The sequence below is a fragment of the Aplidium turbinatum genome, chromosome 17 (genome assembly GCF_918807975.1).
Source record: "Aplidium turbinatum chromosome 17, kaAplTurb1.1, whole genome shotgun sequence".
NCBI lineage: Eukaryota > Metazoa > Chordata > Ascidiacea > Aplousobranchia > Polyclinidae > Aplidium > Aplidium turbinatum.
In genome coordinates this window covers 8716963-8742428 of record NC_137488.1, presented here as the reverse complement: position 1 = coordinate 8742428, position 25466 = coordinate 8716963, and the positions used below count along the sequence as shown (strand labels likewise).

General features: G+C 37.0%; 2 protein-coding genes across 3 annotated transcripts in view; both read right to left on the bottom strand.

The window, feature by feature from the left end:
- LOC145786932 (uncharacterized) overlaps positions 1 to 25212 on the bottom strand; it is a 30520-nt gene extending 5308 nt beyond the window's left edge. Inside the window, exons 1-18 of one of the 2 annotated variants that reach the window (XM_082598675.1) lie at positions 25096 to 25212; positions 24190 to 24320; positions 23093 to 23399; positions 22478 to 22707; positions 21947 to 22078; positions 21441 to 21594; positions 20211 to 20248; positions 19535 to 19589; positions 19196 to 19251; positions 18913 to 19041; positions 18488 to 18580; positions 18146 to 18241; positions 17375 to 17476; positions 11062 to 11202; positions 9760 to 9931; positions 9146 to 9341; positions 8549 to 8729; positions 186 to 278 (exon numbers count right to left, since the gene is read on the bottom strand). In XM_082598675.1, the coding sequence (XP_082454801.1) occupies positions 186 to 278; positions 8549 to 8729; positions 9146 to 9341; positions 9760 to 9931; positions 11062 to 11202; positions 17375 to 17476; positions 18146 to 18241; positions 18488 to 18580; positions 18913 to 19041; positions 19196 to 19251; positions 19535 to 19589; positions 20211 to 20248; positions 21441 to 21594; positions 21947 to 22078; positions 22478 to 22707; positions 23093 to 23399; positions 24190 to 24320; positions 25096 to 25141 (2352 nt within the window). In that variant the 5' untranslated portion in view covers positions 25142 to 25212. The remainder of the gene's footprint in view (positions 1 to 185; positions 279 to 8548; positions 8730 to 9145; positions 9342 to 9759; positions 9932 to 11061; positions 11203 to 17374; positions 17477 to 18145; positions 18242 to 18487; positions 18581 to 18912; positions 19042 to 19195; positions 19252 to 19534; positions 19590 to 20210; positions 20249 to 21440; positions 21595 to 21946; positions 22079 to 22477; positions 22708 to 23092; positions 23400 to 24189; positions 24321 to 25095) is intronic. The other variant, XM_082598676.1, reaches the window with a different exon arrangement.
- LOC145786490 (uncharacterized) lies at positions 2878 to 7397 on the bottom strand. The gene is made up of 5 exons (XM_082598156.1): positions 7361 to 7397; positions 6755 to 6934; positions 5724 to 6065; positions 4448 to 5311; positions 2878 to 4154 (listed from the first exon to the last, which is right to left on the bottom strand). Exons 2-5 carry the CDS (start codon positions 6918 to 6920, stop codon positions 4003 to 4005), a joined length of 1524 nt encoding a protein of 507 aa, XP_082454282.1. The 5' UTR covers positions 6921 to 6934; positions 7361 to 7397; the 3' UTR covers positions 2878 to 4002.
- Positions 25213 to 25466: the final 254 nt, after the last annotated feature.

The following is a 25466-nucleotide window of genomic DNA, read 5'->3' as shown; positions in this document are numbered from 1 at the left end:
CTGGGTTTGACACTCGCCGAGAGCAAACAGCTGTGTTATGACAAGACACAAAGACATATTTGTACAGTAGGTGCGCACAAAAATGGCTTCATTGCCTTCTCGTCTACTCAAGCTTAATCTTCTACCATGAGGCTGTATGCGGCAACAAATTGTCATTGTACAAATGTACAAGCTAAATTTTGTACCTTTTTGATGTCCAGTTTCATGGAATCATCTTTGCCCGTCGAAAGCAAGTCCACAAGCTTCTCATTGTACAACTCCAGCATGTAGCACGAGATCTGTCCAACAAATAATAATGATATAAAAAACGCATTTTAGTATAAAACGGTAAAAACAGTCGTAAAACACTGTAAAATAAGGCAATTTTAATTGACTTTTCAATTGAAACTTAGTTTTTTTCCATGGACAAGGCATTGATGAAAGGCTATATTTTGAAACATAACAAGCATTTTGTCAATGCTGGTTTACTTCTTTTTTTAATTCACTTCTGTTGCGCTGATGTGTTGCTAACGTAAAAATATTCGCGTTCTTAAAAGTGGTGACAATCTCAGGCAGCAAACTTGGTCATCAATATGCAAAAGTGACCAATTCTGCTGGCTGAGTATGCTCTTTACAACACGTCAATAGGTACTCTGTAGTACGACTGCAATGACAAGTTGTATTTCCAGTTCGTTCAGTATTTGCTTTCTTGCTCTGATGTTCTCACCAGTCACCAGCGCTGCACGTATGCGAAGACAATACAGCGGTTTTGTAGACTGCTTAGTATCATCTATTGATGTACAAAAGACGTCGCATTGATGGTTAAGACCAAACTTACAAAAATAAGAGGCGTGACAACAGGCGACAATTTAAATCCGACAACAATTTTACACTGAGACTACAAGAGTTGCCGCGTGGTTTTCAACTAGGTTTTTACAGCATCCGAAAAAGAAGGGAAAACGGGAGGGGCTGTGCTATCTTGCATAAAAAGTTTGATATTTTAAGTCGTGGATGAGAAAATTCGGTTCAATTGCGGTTTGAGAGGCATTGTGACGGAGATCTGTACATATCCGTTTTAAAAATTGCCTTTCTAAAAATTCCAGGTTGCATTTCCTTTTTAGAGTTACTAAAAAGAAAGCCAAAGCTAGTTGTCATGTGCGACCGACAGAGTTGTCGATGCGTCTTTGAGAAAGTTATTCAAAAGGAAGTTTCGTATTTCCGACTACGGACAACCGGATAAGCAGATATGTAAAAAGTACACGCAGCAAATAAGAAAAGATGTGCTTCAAATAGAATGACAAAGTAATCTAAAAGCCACCGCATGAGGAAAAGTCTAATTACGTAAGTTAGTCTGTAGCGCATTGCAGTTCCACACAACCATTATTATTATTGTCTCCTGTGTCGTGTCATATCCACATCACAACAGTGGGGAAGCATGAAAATCGGTCACCGAAAAAGGAAAAAGTTCAGGGACGTGAATGTTCCCATACAGCAAATCAGTCGCGTCTACAGACGTTGCATCAATGTAAAAAGTGACTGATTTTGCAGCCTGGAAAGAGATAGCTTCGAAAGCGAAGTGCCAAAAATGACTTCTTGTTGCTGAACGAAAATAACTTTGGGTCATCCTGTTGGTATTTATGAGAGCCCATTTTCACTATCTTAGATTTGGAAAGTAATCTATGGATGCATTGCAGTTTGATATGTTGCAGACCTCAAACGCAGATTAAGAATAGGTTTCGCATAATTTAACCATATTTTAACCTGATTTAGTTTAACATAATTTAACCTGATTTAACTACAAAGTTCAAAGGCTATGCTACGTAAAACATTAAAAACTGGAGGGATGACTATTCAATACAGGTGAAGAACAATATAAAACATATTTAAAAATTTTAGATTTATTTTTATATATTATTTTTATAATAATTTAGTATTTAAAAGAAACGCATACAATTTCGAATAATGTACAAGTAGGCTACAATGTTGCATGCAACTTCGATAAAGTTATTTTTAACCGAAAAAAATGTTTAGAATCCAGTAGGCTATTCTGTAAACAAAGCGTCTGATTTTTAAACATTCTTTCACTTCGCTCCGCAATTGGGATTCTGGTCATCCTAATCGGGTGTGTGCCACAGATTTGTTTAGTTGGGGAAGGAAATATACCACTTTATGTGATTGCCGTGTGTTGCGCAAATAGATCTTTTCAAGCCTTACCTTACATGATTCTATTTGAATAAAAAAATGAAGAAGCCGCCTTTACGGTTGTGAAAGGTTTATCAATAAATTATACAAGTTTCCGAACCTGACCGGTTTTATATATTTATTATGTTTAATCGTTCGGTTGCATCCTAAATGAAGAAATCCTGTATAACCTTTCATCCTCAATAACACCGAGGAATAGGAACAAAGGCTGATAGACATTAGCGTCCACTTCATTACATTTACGAACCAATCCTGTAATACGAGAGGTAGATTGTTGTTGAAAACTGTCAAAATGATATTGGCAATTTCTAGTTTGTGGATATGTTTTCGTTGTAAAAAACTTAAGATTTCATATTGTTATCGTGACAAACAGGATGAACAGGACATTCACATCATGGAATAGTCACCAAGGGCTGCTAGTATGACTTCAAATCCTTGTGGTTCGCTTGAGCTGAGCTTGCAATTATTGAAAACGAACAAGTCACACGTAATCTCAAATCACAGCCCTGGCGATTAGCCTACAGCCCTACAGGAAAACACATTCACTTTTTTACTGTCTTGAACTGGTCTTCAACTAAATCTGCAACAACTCTTTTCTTGACTGTGGTCCCAACTTAACGTATTTATTATTTTAACATCTTCATAACTGTTTGTGAGTTTTTTGAGAAAACAAGACCGGAAGACAACATGTAGAGGTTAAGGTTCGTAAACTTTTAATAAAGAAATAATAAAACGCTGAAACACGATGCGAGACAGTATTAGCAATTCTACATGGAAGCAAAAAGCAACAAAAATATTTTTCAACTTTTTAAACAAATCAATGCACGGCACACGTAAACTGATGAGAAAAAATTGCAAAATTTTTTGCCAAGAAAGCGCACGTCAAGCTAGAAGAAATCCAGTAAATAAAATGAACTATTTTTGCACATTCATCTTACGTCATCAGACCTTCAATCAATGCAAAAAACTTTTACTTTTATTGACCTCGATTTATGACATAAAACCATTCGCATTGTACATATCGCTTTGAAGATCTAGCTTTAAATTTTATCACAAGGCGACTTACAGAAAGCGTTGCAAACTTCATCTAACTGCTCAATGGTGGAACTGGCAGAGGGAAAGCCAAATGCCTCCGCGTAAGCTAAACGTTAAAACTCTTTAAAAGCCCTTTTTCGATAAATTTGTATCAAAAAGATGTCAGAAGACCATTTCAGCTTTATTAACCCTCCGTCAGGCTCATACCAGTAGCAGATCCATGGGGGGTAATGGGGCGATCGCCCTCCTCCTAAACCACAGACAAGTAACTTTGTTCATGGTGTATTTTCAAGGTCGAATTAATGTAGACCTGCACATCATTGCGTTTTGTTGCAATCGTTCCCCTAAGGCTAATTGCTGGGTCCGCCCCTGGCTCATTCCACTAGTTACGCCACTGATAGCTTAATGCTAATGCAACGTATCTGAAAGCACATGCATGGTGCAAACACACTAAGTACTACAGTTTCTGATTAAACCAAGATGCACCGTTAATGGCATGGTGTTAACTCCACCATCGCGTTCCTCTATGTTCAGTCGACGCAGGATTTCCTTATGTGAGATGAAAATCGGTTGAAAATACACAAGTTACAACTGTGGTGAAATAAACTTTGTCACTTTGCAAGGGGATGGTCTTATAAATAATAATTGATTTTAAAATTACGCTCATTACTGACGCACCAAAATCTTAAGTTACGTTTTTCAAAAATATCCATCGAAATATTATGGCAAATCAAATTGGTAATTTTGAATAATCAACAACAAGTGAATGAGATGACACCCAGCGGCTTATCCAAGTACATTCGCGCCTCCGTATGGGTTTCCTCCGTATGGGCTTCCTCCGAATGGATTGGTTTGCAAGGAAGCAAACAGAAACAGAAGGAGGTTTCTGTTCGAAGAACTTGAATCATTGAGGAGCAGAAGAGGAAGAATGGAATCAACTGGGGAAATAAATTCATTAAAGTTAAACAATGACTGGTGTAAGTTGCTGAACACAAAAAGTATGTTACCACCCTAAAGAAAAGTACTTACTGCTTACTGAAGTACTTAGGCTACTAAAGCAAGAAAATATAAAAATAGTGGTGAATTTTATGAAAAATTGATGAAGACTTGGAAACGTGGACAAGAATGTTTAAACTTTTATTATAAAACAAGTTACGTGGAAGACAATAATAAATCAAAAATAATTAACTAAATATTTATGACACACAGGGACAAAACGACATCGACTTACATCCTCCTCCTCCTCCACCACCGCTAAGAGCACCAGAGAGAAGCAGGAGTGTAGTGGCATCGGTACCAGTTCCTATGCTTGTATCAGTTAATAGAAGAAGAGGAAGAAGGCCACCTAGACCTCCATCACCGTATCCACCACCAAGTCCTCCCTGACCAAGGAGCAGAAGCAAGGGAAGAAGACTGTCGGATGAAGATCCTGATCCGGTAAGGTTCAAAAGGAGAAAAGGAAGAATACTACCAAGACCACCGCCTCCATAACCGCCTCCATAGCCGCCTCCGTAGCTACCTCCAGCACCTCCTCCTATTCCTCCATGTGGAGAACACCCATATCCTCCACCTCCTCCAGAAAGAAGAGCAAAAATAAGTAGATCATTATCGAAATTTGTACTGGAGGTGTTGCTGATAAGAAGAAGAGGAAGCAAGCTGCTAATTCCACAACCTCCACCACCACCACCACCACCACCACCAAGGATCAACAATGGAAGAAGCTCATTTACACCTCCACCATCACGGAGTGCGATGTAAAGTAGAAGAGGATTAGAGTATAAACTGCCCAAACCAAAATATTGTTCGTTAGTAATTTGTCGGCGTTTTCGTCCGTTAAGTGGAGGCGCAGCACCAAACGGGCTATTACTGCTGAATAAGAAAAGGTACAAAAGCAGGTCGTTGTTGTTGTTGTTGCTGGTGTTATCACCCAAGAGCACATAAAGGAGGAAAGGATTGCTGAAGATGTTGTTATCTATGCCTCCTCCTTGAGAGCTGAGAAGTGAAAGAATGAGTAGAAGATTGTTGTCCAGATTGATCGAGTCATCACGAAGAAGAATGAAATACAAAAGGAAATTTGGATCTTGACCACCCAAAGCTGAAACAAAAATAGCAACATTGGAACAACGTATTTTATCAACCACATTTTACCCCAATTCAACACAAGAAAGTTATGTAACAAAAGAAAAAAACCTAGGCTGCATAAAATAGCTATCAATGTAGTCACGCTCTGTAATAGTTTTATTAAATGTGAAATAAGAAGATGTAGTTTACAACTGCTTTTCTTAATTAACATTGCAGAAGTCACAGTAATAAATAAACAAAGTGATGCTATGTTTTTCGGTATATATAAATGCTCGCTGTCTGTAATGGTGAGTGCTCACTGCTCAGCCTTGTGCTTATAGCCAGGAAGAACGCTCCCTTCTTCACAACGCAATGAAATTGTACATAAATATTAATGTGAATCTTCGGCTCAGCTTCGGACTGTTTAAAACAAACTTTAAACTCACCAGAAACTCTCTGAACTGGAGCGTTGAGAGAATCAAAGTCCAAATCATCAAACTGAACTTCTATGGTCGCGCCATACTGACTAATCAGACTGTTCTCTTCACCAAGAATAAGTTTCATTTCATCAAACAACTCCTGCATCCTTTTGACAACGTCTTCGCTTGAAAATTGACGAAGCTTTGCGTCCAATGCCAAGACGCATTCTTTGCCATCGATTCGCGCCATTTGCTTGAGTCGAGGAATCTCGTATCCATGACCGGTATTATTGACGAGATCAACGAGGGCGTCTTCAACATGGATGCAAGACCAATCCTCACCAGCGCAGTCACTGTTGCGAACACATTCTAGAAAAATCGATTTGAATTAAAATAAGCACTGGTCTCCGAACGTCTAAACGTAGACACTGAAGTGTACCACGTGACATTCCAATTGTAATTTTAACAAAGCAACAACAACAAGTAACCTAATCCCTGTCAGGGATGCAGTACAGAAGTACAGTAACCCAAGATAGCAAACCAACCGTTTTTTTACATTCAATGTAAAGAACGATTGGTTTGCTGTCATGGAACCTACTAACATATTCGGTTGTCAGTTTGAATTAGAATGTATTTCTCTATCTGGATCTTTGATGAACAAACAGGAATGAATAAACCTAAAGCCTCTATCATAAACAACTTATAATTGACATGTTCGGTTGCATTTTAGCTAAAAGAGATTTTTACAGATCGTACAGAAAAGTATAGATTCAGCTTTCTAGTGTTAATTCCATGATGTTGAAAGCGTGCGGGGAAAATATAAAGTGCTGCACTGACGTTTCGTGCACCATGGCAATGCGCATCCTCAGGTCAAATAATGTGCAACGTAATTTAGATTTAAGAAAATACGCTGTTGGTAATGAAGGTTATGAAAGCATATTCATACTTTGGTTAATCTTAACAAGGTTTAACTGATCGGAAACCACAACCAAACAAAGTGAAAAAAAAAGTGAAACACTGATATTTTGATTTAAAACGGCAAAGAAAAAACAACTTACTTCTTCCAACACGCAGGTCAGTGGGAACGATCAAGCTCTCTTCGTACTGTTGCTTTACAACTCGAGAATATTCTACAAGTTGCTCAATATCTTCATTCGAATAATTAGGCTGCTGGGTGGCAGCGGCAACGCTCAGGCACAGCAACGTTACAACAAGCAACTTCATTATTCTGGACTTTGCTGCAATAAAAAAAAGGTTCAAAGCTTTCAAAATAACAAAAAGTGACAAGATCGAAATTTGACATCACAAAAGCTTGTAACTCTCTATGTAGCTTCAGAACTTGTCTTTTTAATACGTGATTAAAGTTAACTTGTCTCGTAGACAAAAAAAAACGAATTTGTTTTTCTTTCGATAGTATTTTTTAAATGTATATTTTTGAAGATGAGGAAGTGTGTTTTTTAACAACATTTTATTTCTTAATAAATTATTTGTTTATGTTTATAATGTACTTGAAAAAAGGATATTGATGAAAGAAAATTATAATTGTTATTGGGATTACAATAGACCCACGCTTTGTGGATAGCGAAATTAATTAAAAATCAAATCTCGTATTGCTACAATGGTGATGCATGTCTAACACAACGATAACTTGAACAAAAACCTACCTCTTTTGTTTTCTCTTTTGCTGCAGTAACTCTTCTTCCAAAGTATGCAAAGTGAAAAGAATGATCGGTTCTATCTTCGAAGCGGCTTTTAAGTGAGCAACGACCTGACCCTAGGCGGTACGCGATATTGGGTTTGTACAAAGCGCTCGGCCGGGAACAACCCAAACCTCAATACCTCAGTGGCGGCACACACGATCTTTCTGTTGTGAAGCTGCTTCAAAAACCACATTCTGGTTTCTACCTAGCCAGCGTATCAGTCGTTTTCTACGTTGATTCAACGTCTGTAGTCTTTGAATCAATGTACAAACTGAATGCTGTGCTGATTAAGTATTCTTTGGGAGTGCACTTCCAATAAACAACCAAAACATAATGTTTGGATATCCAGAATACAAATGCAGGTTATTGGCGTAGTGAATGGAGGAAATAGCCAAAGGCTAGTCAATAAAGCTGCAAAATTCCCTTTCAAAACATACAATGCAGCTTTTAAAAGCACGAAACCAGTGCAACACAAAAAGATAAATACGTTGCAATGTTGCAATAAAAAACTATTATTAATCGTTGAAAACGAGTGGAGTAATCGTTGAAAACTCCACCTGGTGAAATCCAGCTGGTCGCAGGCTTGCCGTGACGCATACCCATTACCCAGCCAATTCTGTCAATTTTTACGTTAATAAAATCATGCTAAAACAAAGAACTCCTCCTTTTCTCTATTAATCAATGTCAATTTGTTCAACAATGAAATGTGACTAGAAAAAAATGTCGCGCGACCACTTTATTTTCTCCCTAGCAAAGTACAATCGTCGGCGAAAATCTATTTCGCAAAAAGATGACCATGTGGATGCGAACTATCTGTACCAGCTGCAACAAGAGCCCACTCGTACAAAAATAATCCGATACCTACCTACAAATAAGCAAGGCTAAGTAAGCCTACAACTATAAATACCTACAACCAAGCAAGGCACGGCAAACCCAGGTAATGAAATATCTTACTAGCTGCCTTATCAGAGATATGTGAGACTAGTTTTTTTATATGCTTGCAAGCAGAGATGCTAAGATTTGTAAGGGTTTATTGATTTTTTATTTTACTTTTTTAAAAACACAATTATTCAACAAATTGTACAGAAGATGCTTAGCCTGTGCTAGTTTTGTTTAATCTATACAGGTTCAACAACGCATCAAATTTCAAACCTTGAATGAAAATTTCTTCTTATTCTGCTTGACGATGTTAAATATTCTATCGAATGCTCTGGGCGCTATGCCAGGTTGGGTCTGTTCCTTATCTCCTATCATCGTGTAAGTCTTCCCTGAACCGGTCTGTCCATAGGCAAAGATGCAAACGTTGTAGCCGTCCACGGCGGACTGGATGAGGCTGGAAGGTAATTTGAAACATGCAGGTAAAGTAAAAAATTCGTGATCATCATTTAACGACCAATTTTAGGGATCATATATGAAATGACTTCATTACATTTTGTAAGTTTGATTCAGTACGTCTTGTGAACATGGCTTCATGATCATATTTCGTTGTCATGGTTTCATGATTATGTTTCATACGCCATCATCATTATCATGATTATGTTTCATGATCCTGTTTGTGAATGATGTTTCGTGATGACTGTTTTATCAAGTCTGTTCCGCAAGAAGAAATAATCAAATTTTGAGTAAAACTTACTCTGATTCTTCATCAACACAGTACACACAGCTTTGGGACGCAGGATAGAGCTGCATAATTTTAGCTAACGCGGTTTACTCTCCCGTGAAGACAACGACAATACTCATCACAGTCACCTGTTGGTATCTTCAAAGACATTGTCTTGTGATGATGTCTCGGAGAAAATCTCATCAAACTGGAATTCCTTAACACCCCCCCTGTTCATCTCCACCTTAATGGTGTATTCATCAGGGGTTTGCACCGCGAATTGGTTCTTGTTCGCTTTCTCCGTTTTGCTGAGGGGCCGAACGCGACAATACACACGTATTTTTCCTGTTTAGAGATGTTAACATGATGTGTTAATATCGATGAGAGGGTTGTTTTTTCAAATGATTCATTTCCACATAGTGCAACTTTTTTGAAAAATTAAAGGAAATCGACATTAGACCCATACTTTTAAATAGCTTTGGTGGCAAATTATTCCTAGGACCTACTTATTATAATTGAAAAGAATACATAGATATATTTAGATTAAGGTAAACCCCTCTGTTTATCATTGATTCAACATCTACACAGGTTTAATTGGTACGAAAAAGATAGGTTTTTCCAACTGAGATAGTTAAAAATTAAAAAGATAGAACGTCTCGTTCGGGAATACAGAATAATACGTTTAGTACGAAAACAATCAACACAAAAAAGAATTTACCCTTGTGCATAAACCCTCCACCGTGGCACGTTCACTCAATCTCACCTTTCATATCTTCTACCATGTTGTAGTATTTCTTTCGCAGGACTCGCTCTGTGTTGTAGTTGTTGACCAAGTTCTGGTTTTCGGTCGTCAGCGTTTTGATTTCGCTCTTCAGCTCTGGAAGCTCCTGCAGGGCAATGGCTCCTGCCCCGGCGGCATCTTCAAGCTTTGCCAACTGAAATTCGATAAAATAACGATAAACTAAAGTTACTTTACGTAAATAGCAATAATATTAATACGCATTTTTATTCTGTTACAATAAGAGTGTCAAGGTTCTGTGGGATTTGTAGTGAATTTCACTTTGAGTTGGAAATAACAGTTGTCTATTTCATAGTGGGTTGTTAAAGGCTGTGTGCTTGTCATGCATAAGCTGTGAAATTTGCTAGTTACTTAGGCGAAACACCAAGCGATCTACAAAACCAAATCAAATTGAGTAAACCCTGTGGATACACTTGAAACTATATGGAAATATTATGAAGAAAACTGATGGTTTTACTTATGCAGATCCTGCACTGCTAACAACTCCAAGTGGGCAAAGACGGGCATTTTATTTGTGATAAAAACCCATGTATTTTGCTTTGAGAATCAAATTCGCGTCCCGTTTGATGACGTCGACAAGGAGGTACCGGTTTTGTAAATACATGTGACGTCCGCGTGCTAATTGTAAACAAATCCCCGCAAATAAACCAATTACTATGTCGTTGCAAGGATTTTCGAACGAAACTTACGTGTATTGTCCTATTTATAACGCCATTTTCTAAACAGCTTTCTGTATTTGGATTTTTTAACGACAAACCATACGTAGGAAGAGCTGCTGAGTTACGGGGTATGTGGTTTCGCAACCACACCATGCAGCTACGGAATCTCAACAGAAAATTAGATTGATTTTTAATTCAAAACGTCAACCTCCCAATGCAGCATGACATCGAAGAATTGATTTTTAACATTGATACAAATGCGCTACATCGTCTAATTTATACTTTATGTGTAAACTGTCGCGATAGATACTAACACTTTTGTAATTGTTTTCGCATGAAAAGTAGATTACAAGAAGAAATGAAGCTTGTTATGTATGTTTTAGGCTACTGTAGTTTGGTGTAAATAGTGTTGGCTACAGTAAAGCTGCAGTAGAAAAGCAACCTAATTTCTATCTTTAAAATGAAGATGTGAAAATACAGATCAATACAATTCAACTACCATTGAAGAAAATAACCTAAAATACAACAATGAAGCCAATGCATAAACTGATTGTACGTTTAACGCAAGGCAACTCTGAACTACGTTAAAATGGGGAAATATACTCACTTCTGCTTTCTGCTGAGCAATATTCTTCTGCAGAGTCGAAATCTCGTTCTTGGCTTCTGTCAAATCTGCTTCTGTGGATTTTGCTGATTTACGACTTTGTTCGAGCTTTTTGCGTTCAAGTTCAACCGCCTTTTCCAGCTCCTTAAAGGTAAAACAAAATGAATAAATAAAAAATGAAATGCCACCACTCACTACGCACTAGGTTCAACTTAGCTGGCACGGTATTTAAGGCATGGGCGTCACAAATTGCAGTTCAAGAGTTATTAAAGTTGTAACTACTGTCACACGGAGTTACGACTTTGCGACTGCAAGTTGTTAAGTGGTAAGTTGAGAGTAAGAGCCATTCTCACCATTTTCGGTTATTAAAACGTTAATTGAAGTTGAGAAAGTCACCACTTTTTGTTCTATAGCCTTTTATGATGTTGTAACGCAATTGAATCGATTTATTTCGATTCTTTTCTAGCGAATGGATTTGTTGACTTGTGCATGGTGCAAGCTGGGAAGAAATCAGCAAATGCCTGCTTCCTGTGGTAGACTGCTGCAGATATCTGGCTTCGAAAGAGCAGAAATTAATTTGTGATGTCACAGAACCAGAATGGCAACCCTGGGGCAGTGGTGCGTGTCGATTAAGTTGTCGTATGTTGGTATGATCAAGTAAATGTAAAACTGAGGTTAATATAAACTTTCAAAAAAAAAATAATTAACTGTCGAACAAATACAAAAAAAAGTAACAAAAAGGATGAAACAAGTAAAATCAGTTATAGTTTTACACAAAATTTCATTTTGCTCATTAATTATCGTAATATCACATCAAGTCGCTTCTAGTAATTATACTGCACAAAAACAACCCGTACCCGTAGTGGCGTTTCATTAAAGATTCATTGCAGTGCAATTTTACAATAGCGTTGTAGTCGGTTTGAAAAAGTCTAACTTTAAAGAGTTAATAATGTTACAAACCGGGTATTTATAGCATTTGTTGACAATCTAGTTGCAGCGAAATGGCAAGTTAAATTTAACAAAGCTACATTAGCACGTCACAAATCAACAAGATAAGCTTGCGAACCTCACAAAGAGCGATTCTTAACATTGTATGACAGACGGCAGAATACAAATCGAAAAGGCGACACACTTGATTAAAAAACATTCTTTATAGATCAGACATTCAAACTGAGCCCGATCTGATGTGGAAAATGAAGATTTTCTGCTACACGGTCGAGTATCAACAATTTGCATATACGCCAGTGACAATCCCAGACAGCAAAGTAACCGTTTTTTTACATTGATTCAACGTCTGCAGACGTTGATTTGGTGTCTGGGAATGTACTTTCCTAGAATTTCGACATTGCGGAAAAAACTTGACCAGACTTTTTTAACATTGTTCAAACCACATAAAAGTCCATACAACATTAGATATGTTACATTTACACGTCGGCATATTAAAAAAAACAGACAATCAAACTCGATCTACAATGGATCCATTTTTACATTGTTTTAATGTCCACAGATGTTTGATTTGTAAACACAAAGTTTTGAAATGTAAAAGGGCAGCTAAAAAACTGACAATGGCTGATCTGTGCAGAGGTAGCAATAACAATAAGTTAAAAAATATTTCTCCTCGGGACCTACGAATGACGTAAGGTTCGAGAATATCACGCACTAATGCTTGCAAAACATGTAATATCATTAACAATTTTTTATTCCTTTGGGCTAGGCTATATAAAACAATAATTTCTTTTGCAAAAAAACATGGGTATAACCTGGCAATGCCAGCTCCGGATGTGAAGGTATTGATTGCCTAAAGCTAAAATGCTAACGCGTGACAAGAGGTTGGCCAGGTATAAACAAGAGAAATCGGTACCAGCTTCCTAACCTGGTGTGTTATCGTTCGAAAATTATTGGTGCGACGAAACATCCAAACCCATACCGAAGAAAAACGTTAAGATTTCCAGTTAAAGTGCATGGAAAAATTTTAAGCTGCTAGTTCAGTGTTTAGAGTTGATCGAAGAAAATTCATTGTCAAATAACAAGATTTCATGAAATCTTTTTCTTGTAAGATTTTCAAAATTATACAAGATGAGGCACTGAGGCAGACATTGGAATTTGAAGCAAATGACGCGATAATGTAATGTTAAAAAACGACAATTTAGCATCTCATAAAACAAGAACCACAACAAAAGTCGAGATGAAGAAAGATGTGATGTCCTTTAAGAAATAAGACCCTCTACAATTTGTAACATCAAAAAATTGCGCATCAATATCTTTTAGTTATTGTTCGACACTTTATCGGAATCTTTTATAATACAAACGTCACGCACAGCTGAGTAAGCAGCAACCAAGTTGATGATTGAAAGTATAGTAAACTGAACGAGCGGAAGTCTATTGTTAATTTGGCTTTTCTTAATATCGATTTTACATAAATAAAAAAAAAAAAAAAAAAACGAAACAGCAGTTTTATTAACTCTCTTAAAAATTTTCAGTTTCAAAGTTTCTTCTTTGAAGAGATTTTCACAATTTTTTGATAAATAAGATTTTGATAACTTTTAGTAACGTCGAAAGTTGACAAGGCATGTCCTTTACATATATGTATTACCATCGCATATACATAAATTCGAATTTGGTCCGATAATGATCTGTGAGTCAGAAACACTATCGGTTTCGACCACAATTTTCACGCCTGCTACATGTTGCTTTGCCTACAAAATGGCAAATATATTAAGTGACCAATTGCGAAAAACCCCTTCATCTCTGGCCCACCCAACTGCGGTACATTCTTTGAAAATCTCCGTGTCCAACATCACTTGTAACAAATTAGGAACAATGTTTTTTTAAAGTTGGTTTATTAATGTACTGACAAACATAACTGTGCGAAAAGTGCATCCAACCACAAGAGCAAAGAAACGAGTGTAGACACTCGGCTTTACAGCCATACAAAACACTTGACCAAGCGATAAACATCACACGCAACAGTACCTCAAAAAAGCAGACGGGACAAGAACATCAGTCGGCATAAAGTTTACACCTCGTATATGGATCGGGTTCGACAGAATGTTATGGCTGTTATGCGGAAGAAAATCGATTTTAGCAAAGTTTTCGGTGAACGCTTTTATTTATTTAACTGTTGTCACAGTTTCGGAATTGTACCTTTGCATGAAACGTGCTTTTGGTGCAAAGTTAGTTTCGCTACAGCGCAAAGATTATAATATCGTTAACATATCGTTGATTTTGTTCGCACTTTGTGATATTTGACGCCACTGCGAATGTCTCACCATGTTTAATACGACAGAAGACAAACGTGATTACAAAGGTGACATACATAATTGTTTTTGAATAAAAAACAATGCGTTTATATCAGTACATTCAGTAGCAGAAAATATCCATTTTATTTGTCTTCAAACCGTTTTGACGCGATGAAGGATTACACACATCAGTTGCATCAACGATAAACACAAGTTTGCAATTTCTTGCAAATGGTTTTGTGTTTTAGCATCTGTTCGTATAGAGTTTTTTATGCAACAGTATTATAAATATATTTCAAACTAACTGATCGAATTCAATAAAGAAGTTAGTATAAACCAGGTGTAAAAATATTGCCGTTTTTACACCGTCTCAACATCAGGCGACGTTGTAACGATATAAAAATGACGATTTTTATAAAATGGAAATAATCACAAACCCCATGGCAAAACGTGTTGATCTGTGGCAAAGGAACATCAGACCACGGCTGCGGAGTCAATCAAAGAGTGGAAATAGGTTTCCAGTTCCCAGTTAATGTTAGCACAAAATTATCTAAAAAGCCAAACTACGAAGACGCAACAATTTAGTAGGTAATAAGTTGAATGCAATTACTGCATTGCAGCAGACAAGACATTTTTTACGGTTCTACGTTGCTTGACTTCTACGCAAGTTATTTTATTTTGTGCAAAAGTTATGTCAAGAAGGTAGATGGCACAAAGTTGCTCCGCAACAACAACCTCACGAATAGCTCCAGCAGAATAAGTGAAATTTTTATTTTATCTCATCGCGACACGTAGTGATCAATATGATCGCATCGTACAAAACTCGTTATTTTTAAAAATGTTGAATCAATGTGAAAATGACGGGTTTTGCTAGCTGGGAACAATCAACTTGATGCTGTAACTCTCAGCCAGCAAATCAGACATTTTTACGTTGATTTAACATTTGCAGACGTAGAAACAATACACAAAAGTCTGACTTTGACTGGGATGAGATGCCATGATCTAGTCAAGACATGAGCAAAAAGTTGGGCCCGCATAAGAATTACACTGATAGCGCACGTAGAGTGCGCCCGAATTAATCTACAAACTTTATGTACTTTAAGCTTTGAACCTGGTTGAGAAATACTCGCCAACGTGACCTTGACTACGTCACGTCAGCCATGCGTGACGCAAAACAAGGTCAACGTCGTGACCAAGTATATCTTCTAGTCTCGATGCAGGTGCCTTTGCTTCATCGGCACACATGTTAACCGACCACACACTTGAGCCCAGTGTTTTTTTTGGTCGCAAAATCACGTTTTTGTACAATTTCCTAGTTTCAGAGGACCAACCGCCTAATCGGATCAATTTGGAGTGGTCACAGTGTGGTCAGATTCAGTGAAGTTGGCTACATCACAGCTTGGGTAAGTTGAGGACCACTCATCGGATAAGGACATGTGCAAAAGAATTTCTAAACCTCATTCAGAAAAACTTCTGCGCGTTCTCTCCGCTATAAAAGTTTTTCTTGTTTTGTGACCAGACTGCAGTTCAATAGTATCAATACGAAACCAGATGCGAGATAAAAAGTCGATTGTTCAGTGACTTAAGCCCAATATCTTCTGCTCAAGAGGCCAGTTTTAGGCTAACCACGGCAGCCAAAAACAAGCCCATAATACAGTAATGCTGTGCTTGCAACGACGAACAAAGAAAACGTTAACCAACTGATGTTCTCATAAAAAGTATAGAATGCGATAAAGAAACATCGCATTCGCTACAGTTTACATCATACTTTAGCCGCCTAAAAGCCACATGTGTCATGTTATTTTGATGTTATGTGTAGCGGTGGGACTTCGACTCCAGTTTAAAAAGTGTTGCAAATTTGAGTCGAACTTTTTCATCTTTAATTTTTTAAACCAGAATTCTCAACAATTTATTAAACACGATGTTAAAGCTGATGGAGATCATCAAACTCAAGAACGCAAAAAAAGAAAAACTAAGCGGGCAAGTCGATTTTAAATCAGCCTTGTTTGTGCAAACAAACTAAAAAGACTCTCTGAGTGGAGTGAATGCCTGTGACAACCCACACGCCCTATCGTGTGCCACCACGCGGTAACGAACATCGTTACAACGTCATGAAAGAATGACAACCAACACACTGAGAAACAACACTTTGGCGCTCACAGCGGCCACTTTTCTAAATTTCAAGAGTGGTTCACAGTTTGTTAATACAGTAACTCAAGTCAGTGAATTAGTCCTTTTCTACATTGAGTCAACATCTCCAGAGGTTGAATCAATGTAAAAAAGACGATTTTCTGGCTGGGAAGTCTAACATACCACACTACTTTTATCGTTGCTTACTCCTAACCAACTGATTAATCCTTTTTTACATTTATTCTGCAAACATTAGAGCAATGTAGAAAACTACAGATTTACTAACTGGTTTACTGCCAAAAGTTTGAACCAAATTTTCGAAGAAACCAATTAGTCATTCACAGTTTGGGATTTATTTGTGTTGCCCATGGCAACCTGAACATAAGGCTTGATTGTCACATTTTATAAACTTTTACAAATTTTCTTGACTATTGCTGACAATCTGACTGAAATGTTAAAAATCATATTTTTTCATGTTTTATTGCCTCTCCCAAGTGACACAACGAGTTGCAACACCTCCAGGCGTTGAAAAATCGACAAAATTTGATTTTTAGAACATTTTTGATTGAATTTTCTTCAAGCTACGTTTTCCCACCTTTTATTGCTTCCCCAGGAGACATGAACTATTCTAGAGTCACCAAGCAGGGAGAGATGAGAAAGTTTGAGTTTCAGAAATGGCTGCATCTTGAAAACCACGCGTCTATCCAGTATCGACAACCACAGAAAAGTGGGAAAATTTACACTGGTTACACAAACTACGGACTTGCACAAATGCAAGAACATTTAGATAATTTAATACTGTTTAAATGCAAATACTGTTAACCTATAAAGCAAATTCAGGGTCTCATATCCCCATCTACTCATCCCGTCTGCAAGAGGGTAAAGCCCATTTAATGTTTAGGTTAACCATGTGAGATAAAGTAACAAACAAACACGTTCCGGCCTACCTTGATACGTTTCTCGTGTTTCTTAGCCTGAATTATCTGCTGTTTATTCTGCATGGCTTGATCGGCTGACGACACGGGCTCAGCTTGTTTTTGGATTGAAACCTGCAAAAGACGTAAAACGTTCGAGAATTGCAATGAGTTAAATTTTCGTAGCAAAGTGGTACTTCCTGTTTAAGGGCGTAGCTGTTGGGTAATGCACCATTCCACATTGAATACTACTAATTCAATGAAAGAGTTACTACTTAAGTCAGTGGTGATGTTGACTCCTAACTGAAAGCTCTGTTGTTGCCGAATGGAAATAGGAAGGCAGTAACAAGCTTTATGTTGTAGATACACAGTAAATAATCATTAACGGATATTAAAAAAACATGTCTACATGGTTTGCGGCAAAGCTTGCAGGTTTTGATAGCTTTAGAGGCAAATTTAACTTTGAAGTATTGAAATCATTAGGTCACAAAATATGTTTTCTCGGTCCCCAGAGAGATATTACTGGATTAACTAAAACATCACAGTTTAGCATAAACAAATAAACTTAACAATCAATTTTTTATCAGTGAAAATATTCTAGAAAGAAAAATCTTTTTCTGCGATTGTTACACGAAAAAAAAAACTGTTAGTTGATCAACTCCACCTACAAGCACTTGTGAGAAAAATGTGAATTACCATCAAGAAGCAACGAAGCTAACATATACGTTTCCCTCATCAATGAACCTCTACAAGAGCAATGCTTAGGATGGGCGCTGAGCGGTGCTTCTTCAAGCCAGTACATACCTTTCTTCTTGGTGAGCTTTCCTTCTTCGCTGGTGACGTCGGGGTTTTAGTCGTTTTTTTATTCTTTTCCAACTTGGCAGGTTCTTTGGTTTGTTTCTGCAAAAGGAGTTTTCTTAGATGTTGTGATAACGTTGAAACTTGTAAATATCGCACATTTCAATGGAATTGAACCTGATGCGGCAGAGCAGAAGCCTGTGTCATTGTGCAGAGATAGATTATTGTGTATTCTCCGAAAAAGTAAGGAAACAATTTACCATGGAATTACATTTTAGAATCTGGGTAGAAAATCACGTAAAACCACATTACAGATTGAACGCAATGTTGGCAAAATAAAGAGCTCACTCCTTTCAATTCGCTTCCTTCTTCTAATACAAGAAGAGGAACAACAGTCACGCCTTCTGTTTCTTCCTCATCTTTCTCCAGTTGCTCTTCCATCTGTTTACACATTGTGATGGAAAATAAAAAGTGACCTGATGCTGTATAATGTTATGAGAAGAAGATTATTGAATCAATAAAATAATTTGTTTGAAAAAGAAATGGTGAATAAATTGAAAACATTGCGCAATTGATATGAGTTGTGTAAAAAATTGCAGGTGATACCTAAGACCTATAGTATATGGCACCTATAACTAGTCTGCATACATCTTTTTGTACAATCGTTTTTTTATATTATGATTGGAGTACAAAATACAGACACAATAACAGCACCATAGTTGTGCATAAATTCAAGTTTTGTGCTTAAAATTAATTCTTAAATGTCCAATTACTTCATCTTCTGAAAACACATCTTCTTGGATTTCCTCCTCATCTATTTCAGAACGGATCTCTATCTCTTTTCCATCCAATTCAGTGAAAGGTTCAACTTCTTTTTCAACATCTTCAGTCTCTTCTTCCTGCTGCTTAAGAACAAGAGAGGAAAGATTACACCAAACAGATTTGAGGCACGAAATGTGCAATTTATTTTTATTATTACCACCTATAGAAATACTACTTGTACTTTATTATCACCACACTGCAGCAGTTTTTTAAATATTACATAAACAAACAAACCTTGACCTCATCAATCTCTTTTCTTCCCTCTTCATCTTCCTCATCAGCGCTGGCGTCTGCAACTCAAACGAAAGCTGTATTTGAATAGGATAAGGATGAAATCTTAACACTTAAATCAAATTCACATGGGTTCTGTCAGATTAAAGAAACTTTCTGTACATGGTTTCTTACAAAGAGCACTTAATACTACTCCGACAAAAATGTTTATATCAAACTAGCAAAGCTTGCTCTTTATTACATCGTTTGAACAACGTGTGGTAACTGGGTAAATACAGCCAGACAAAATGAGTAAAAAAATACAAGTAAAAAAATTGTTTAATCACATTTTTATTAACCCACCTGCAACAGGTGCGGGAACAATTTCCTTTTCCGTTTCTTGAGAATCTTCTAAAATCTATGAACAACGAAAAAAGAGTTTTAAATTTCTAAAACTTTAATGGAGTCCTGCATTGAACATCAATATACCTAGGCTAAAAACCAAATCCACCGGCCCCCAGAAGGAATCATGTAGCGTGCACACTGCACAGTTATCAAACTAAGTTGATTGTAAACGTGTTGCTCAAACAGGAAATAAGTGATGTTGTAAATCAATGTTATATCTTACCAACGTTATAATGCCGCAACAATCTAAAGAGAAAGTTAAATAAAACGTAGATGTTATATGACATTTTCAGGAATAACTTAAAGTGGGAATACATCTGCTCGGTTATATTTAAAAAAAATTGACTGTTCTACAAGTTTGTACCGATTTAATATCTCATTCTAACCACTGAAAATACCTGGATGTGGAGAAAATAATAACCTCGGGTTTTAAACCACTCTAATGTCAAGCGATAACCGATCCAGCATCATTCAGCCATCAAAACTGCTATGAGAAGCTGGTATCAGACAAAGGTTTTGTCACTTAGGCTAGCCATCAAAAGATCATAGTGATATACTAGATATGTACAAAAGCAACAAACAGAACGTTGATACAGTAGAAATAACGTGACGAGGCTTAGTTAGATTTTCGTACCTTTCCTTCAACAGAGTGCCGGTCATCAACTTCTTCATCTAAATAAATGACAAATAATGAAAACTCAATACTATACTTCATTCACATAATGTGTTACCATAACTGTTAAAATTACTTCAAGAAGAACTAGAGTCTAATAATATTCTTTTCAAAAACATGACCTCACATTCTTTTTAGTCTTTACAAAAGTAACCAGACCAAGACAGATTATATATTTCACTCAGTCTATGATTTCACTAGAAAAGTAAGGCCAATATACACCCAATATGGGTTAGGACTGGTCTCTTTGGTTTGTAATGGTTAATCCGACATGATTTGTAAGTTGTTGGTAATTTTTCGCAGATGGATATTGTATTGTATACAGCATAACGTGACACAAAACTAGATAAAAGACGTAAAGCCTCTTTGCTGTGAAATTCCACCACGTTAACTTAACGCAATGGCAATACAATTTATTGTTCTCATAACATCCGTGAATTACCAGGCGCTGCTAACAGCCAGTGCGTCACGATGGCTTCTTAGTAACCTTGACGATCAAACATTTATATTAAACAAATAATAAAATCGGGTTCATTGTTTGAAGAAGACGAACGTCATAACTGAGACTGGTTAAACAAAGGAGAAACAGTGTGGGATTTCTAAACTACAAATTTTGCAATACGACAATTATTAGGCTAGTGTGGCTAACCGCAATAACCACCTGACAGCGAATTACATCTTTACAGCATATTCTGCATGTACGTAGCTGTGTTCAACGTCAGTGCATTGTACATACCCAGACAGCAAAGCAGTTGTTTTTTTTTACATTGAATTAACGTCTGCAGAATCAAACGTCCGCAGACGTTGATTCAATATCAAAAAAACAATTGATTTGCTGTCTGGGTAGAGCTTTGAAAGAACACCTACTGCATTACGTTTATAATGACCGCCATACCAACACGACGCCACAAAAAAAAATTAGTGAAGCAAAATGAATCACTTTGATTAAAGTTATGTTAAGAATGGCATGGCTGATCGTCTGGGTTGGCAACGTTACTGCTGGTAAAATTTCGGGAACTTTACAACCGTAACAGTGGAAGAATACTAAAGAAATTATCACGGTACTGTACTTGCAAATAAGTAGCCCAGACAGCATGTACAAATGGCAGATTTTGTTGTGCGGGAGGCTAAATACTCGCATTTTGGACTTTAAGTTAGCGAATAGACTTTATAATTTAGCGCCTCGCTTACCCTCAGCTTCGGCCATGGCCTCAGGCGCAGCACGAGCCTGCTTTTGGTCTCTGTTTTCGATTTCTTGAGGTACAATCAGGATTTTTGAACTGCTCAATTGCTGCTGCATTTTCTTTCTTTCCAAAGCCAATTCTTTGTTTTTCTCCCTCAAAGTCTGCAATGAAGTACAACGTGAGTAGCTTTGCATTCGAATATTGAAACATGACGTGCAGCTAAAATTTCACAAAACATAAGAAAATCGCTGCGAAACAAAAATAATCCTGATGCGCTGAAGTCACGATTGAAGCCTGGTCAGCACTGAGTGTTGATGACTAAAGAAAATGACCTAGAATGGATCATGTTAAAGATGGGATTGAGTTTTGCTTCAAACCAACATTGAATGACCGGCATGCAAAACATGAACTGCTAACAAACTAGATCGTAGTTACTGCTACAGAGCGTAGTTGAACTCAAGACCAGCAATCATCATAGAAAAATTGAAGAAACGCATATATTCAACCGTTTACCTGAATTGCTTCAGCGCGAATCGAACCCTTAGACTGTAGCTCGGCCGTCAAGACGTCGATGACTTGACGAAAGTGGTCCAAACGTTTGCTGTGCTTCTCTTGTATTTGTGATATGCATTCATCAAATTGCTCCTGCAGAGAGTTCCTTGTTAGAGATTGGACAGTATGGACACTTTATACTAATCGTTTTACTTTGCAATAGGAACTTGAGAGAACCACCCTGGTAACCACAATGACAGTCTTTGTCAAACAAAACCTTGGTTCTGTCGTTTAATGGGTTGAATTTAATGGCAAGCGAAGTTAATGCTTTGAAACGTTGAAAAATACATAGAAAAGGTACAAATTACCTACACAAGTGTACGAATGTATTGCATTAGTCATACATAACACTTTGTCCGAAAACAAGTAATAGAGTATTAGGAGATTATAATATGTAATTGAAATATAACAAGACTTAAGAAAGTTAAAAAAGCGGAAAAACGCTACACTGTAAAACCAACTGACTTATGTTTTACGATTCTTTATACATGCCTGAGTTTGCACTTCCATCTGTTGGTATTGTTGCTCCATTCTGGTAATGATGTTCAGATGGTGCATCTTCATTTTGTTCATGTCCTCAACTATTCTTGATATCATAGCTTGGGCATACTCGTATGGAATATAGGCGGTTTCTTTGACAATTGGCTGTATTGGGTCTAACTCTTTAGGGACTTCCTTTGCTTCGACGATTTCTTCTTCTAAACTTGTTGTTTCAGCAGCAACTTAAATAAAAAAAATAGTGACAAAGGTGCTCAGATATGGATAAGGATATTGTGAAGGCTTCAGAATAAATTATGTTTATATCACCATTATATCATTACTGCAGCTTTTCAAAACTGAAATTTTTGAAACCTGTATTTTATTGGTGACCTTGAAGTTATATCATGCCCACATAAAATTTGAATGTATTCTGTCTTTGAAGTATCCAATGTTAAAGTGAAAGATTTCATAAATTTAATGTAACAAAAGATACAGCACTTACAAAAAGAAACAAAAGTTATTCAATCTGTGAATTCAGGTATAGATTAAACACAACAGGCTTGACATACTGCTTTCTTTATGGGTGCTTTAGAGAGAAAGGGCTATGTTATGGAATAACAAAATTACCTTTTTTCTGAAGAGGAGGAGTGATGGAAAGAGTGAACTTAGCAGCTGCAGTCATTGGCCGATTCATGTTCATCTCCTCCAGCCATTTACGATCACGGTGAAGAGGAGCAGATGTAGGTCTTTCCATCTCACTATCAGGGTCATTTGACGGAGCCACTTTGTTTTTGTTGAAGCGCTGCTTGCGTTTGCGCAGATCTTCATTGCTTTTATTGAAATTCTTCAAACTTTGAACAAGTGACGTCATCGAGCGGTCATCTCCATCATCCACGATGGTAGTTTTCTTCACAAATGAAGAGTCGAGCCCACTCTGAAGTTAGGAAACAAAACGTTGTAAAAGAACATACAACAAGTATCCATAATACACGGAATGGCCCGTTTCGGTGAGTCCGATTCGGTGAGTCTGATCCCTTAACGGGGGATTTTTTCAATTTTTTTTTTTAAATTATTGGGTACCATAGCCTAATTATCATTGCCGTTTTAGGGTTAGGGGTTAGAGGTTAGGGTTAGGGGTTAGAGGTTAGGAACTCACCGAATCAGACTCACCGAATCGGACTCACCGAATCGGACTCACCGAATAGTAGCAGACCCCATAATACAAACTTACAATTACAGCGTACTTGAAGACATACTGCAAGACAAAAAACGTAAAAAAAAAACAACATACTTGAAGGCATGCTAATTGCTAAAGACATACTCATACAGAAATGTTCTATAAAACTCAGTAGTCAGTGATAAACTCTAAGAATAAACTAACCCCATTCGTACATATACATTGTAGGGGTCTGCTACTATTCGGTGAGTCCGATTCGGTGAGTCTGATTCGGTGAGTTCTTAACCTCTAACCCCTAATCCTAACCCCTAACCCTAAAACGGCAATGATAATTAGGCTACGGTACCCAATAATTAAAAAAAAAAAATTAAAAAAATCCCCCGTTAAGGGATCGGACTCACCGAATCGGACTCACCGAATCGGACTCACCGAATCGGACTCACCGAAACGGGCCATTCCGACATTGTAGCACTGAGCAATGCTTTAGAAGACAAAATGTAATAACTAAAACTAAAAAAGTAAGATCTACAGGTTGCAAGAAACTTACTTGCATTGATACAGTATTTCCAGGTACAGCATCTATCTGTTCCAAAGATTGGCTGCCGAACACTGAAGCCACTTCACTAACAGTTCGTGAGTTTGCAATGAGGACGGACTCATCATTTCCATCTTCACTACCTGCATCAAACCATTGTTTCAAAAATAGGTTCATCTTGTGTACTCTCAAGATACCCTCAAGACCAGTCACAGTAACTCCAGTGTCCATATCAAAGTAGAAAAACTTGATAAAATAGTTTCTTGTTTAGAATACACAAACACATGTTTACAATTTACACTACTTTCCAGATTCGGTATTATAAAGACAATGAATCTTTCAGTATCTTTGGTTTGAGAGATAATGATCATAACACATGACCAGGGAAGTGTGTTCTGCAAGCTAGTGCAAACCGCCACTACCATTGCAAACTGGCAGCATCAAGCTAAAACAGATCATTTGTATCTACATTAGTGAAGCAAACCACAATCCTGCTGCTAAAAGAGAAACTCAATCTATCGCATAATAATCATATTTTAACATTGCTACTTTGTGAAAATAACATTTTGAAAATACTTTCTTATCAAAGTGATAATGGTTGACTGTTAAAAATGGAAGTGAAACAAAACACTGTGTATATTAAACATAGAATTATATAACAAAAAAAAGACAAAATACTCAGTGACTAAAAAGTTTTTTGAAATTTTTACACCAGCATATATTATATGATATGCAATAAATTTTGGATGAAAGAACATTTCAGAACTTTTAATAATGCAGCAATTTTATGAGTTCACTGTAAAAATGTTACATAGAAAACATAAAAAATTGTTCATTATAAATTGTTGACAGATAAGTTAATAAGAACAATACTACAAAAATTAAAGAATTAAAAAATTAAATTCGTGCACTAGTTACCTCTATCCACAGAGATAAGTTGCTTTGGTAATTGCACCAATTCCATTTCGTTTTGCAAAATATAGCACCACTAAATCATGTTTGAAAGCCAATATTTTTCTACAAACTCAGATATACTAGTAAATCTAAATGAAGTTAATCAGAATTTTCTCCAATGTCATCGAAGAAAACAACTTGGTAATGCACACCATATCAACCATATACTAATTTACAGGAGCTAATACTGCCATAACTTTCACACATTACAGAAAGTTTTTGCACAAAACGAATTTAAATTTGATGGTTTTATTTTGTGTTTTGGTTTCTGTAGCTCTCTGCATATTAACCCAAACTTGTTTGTCCGAGTGAGAGAATTTTGCATACTATTGTCA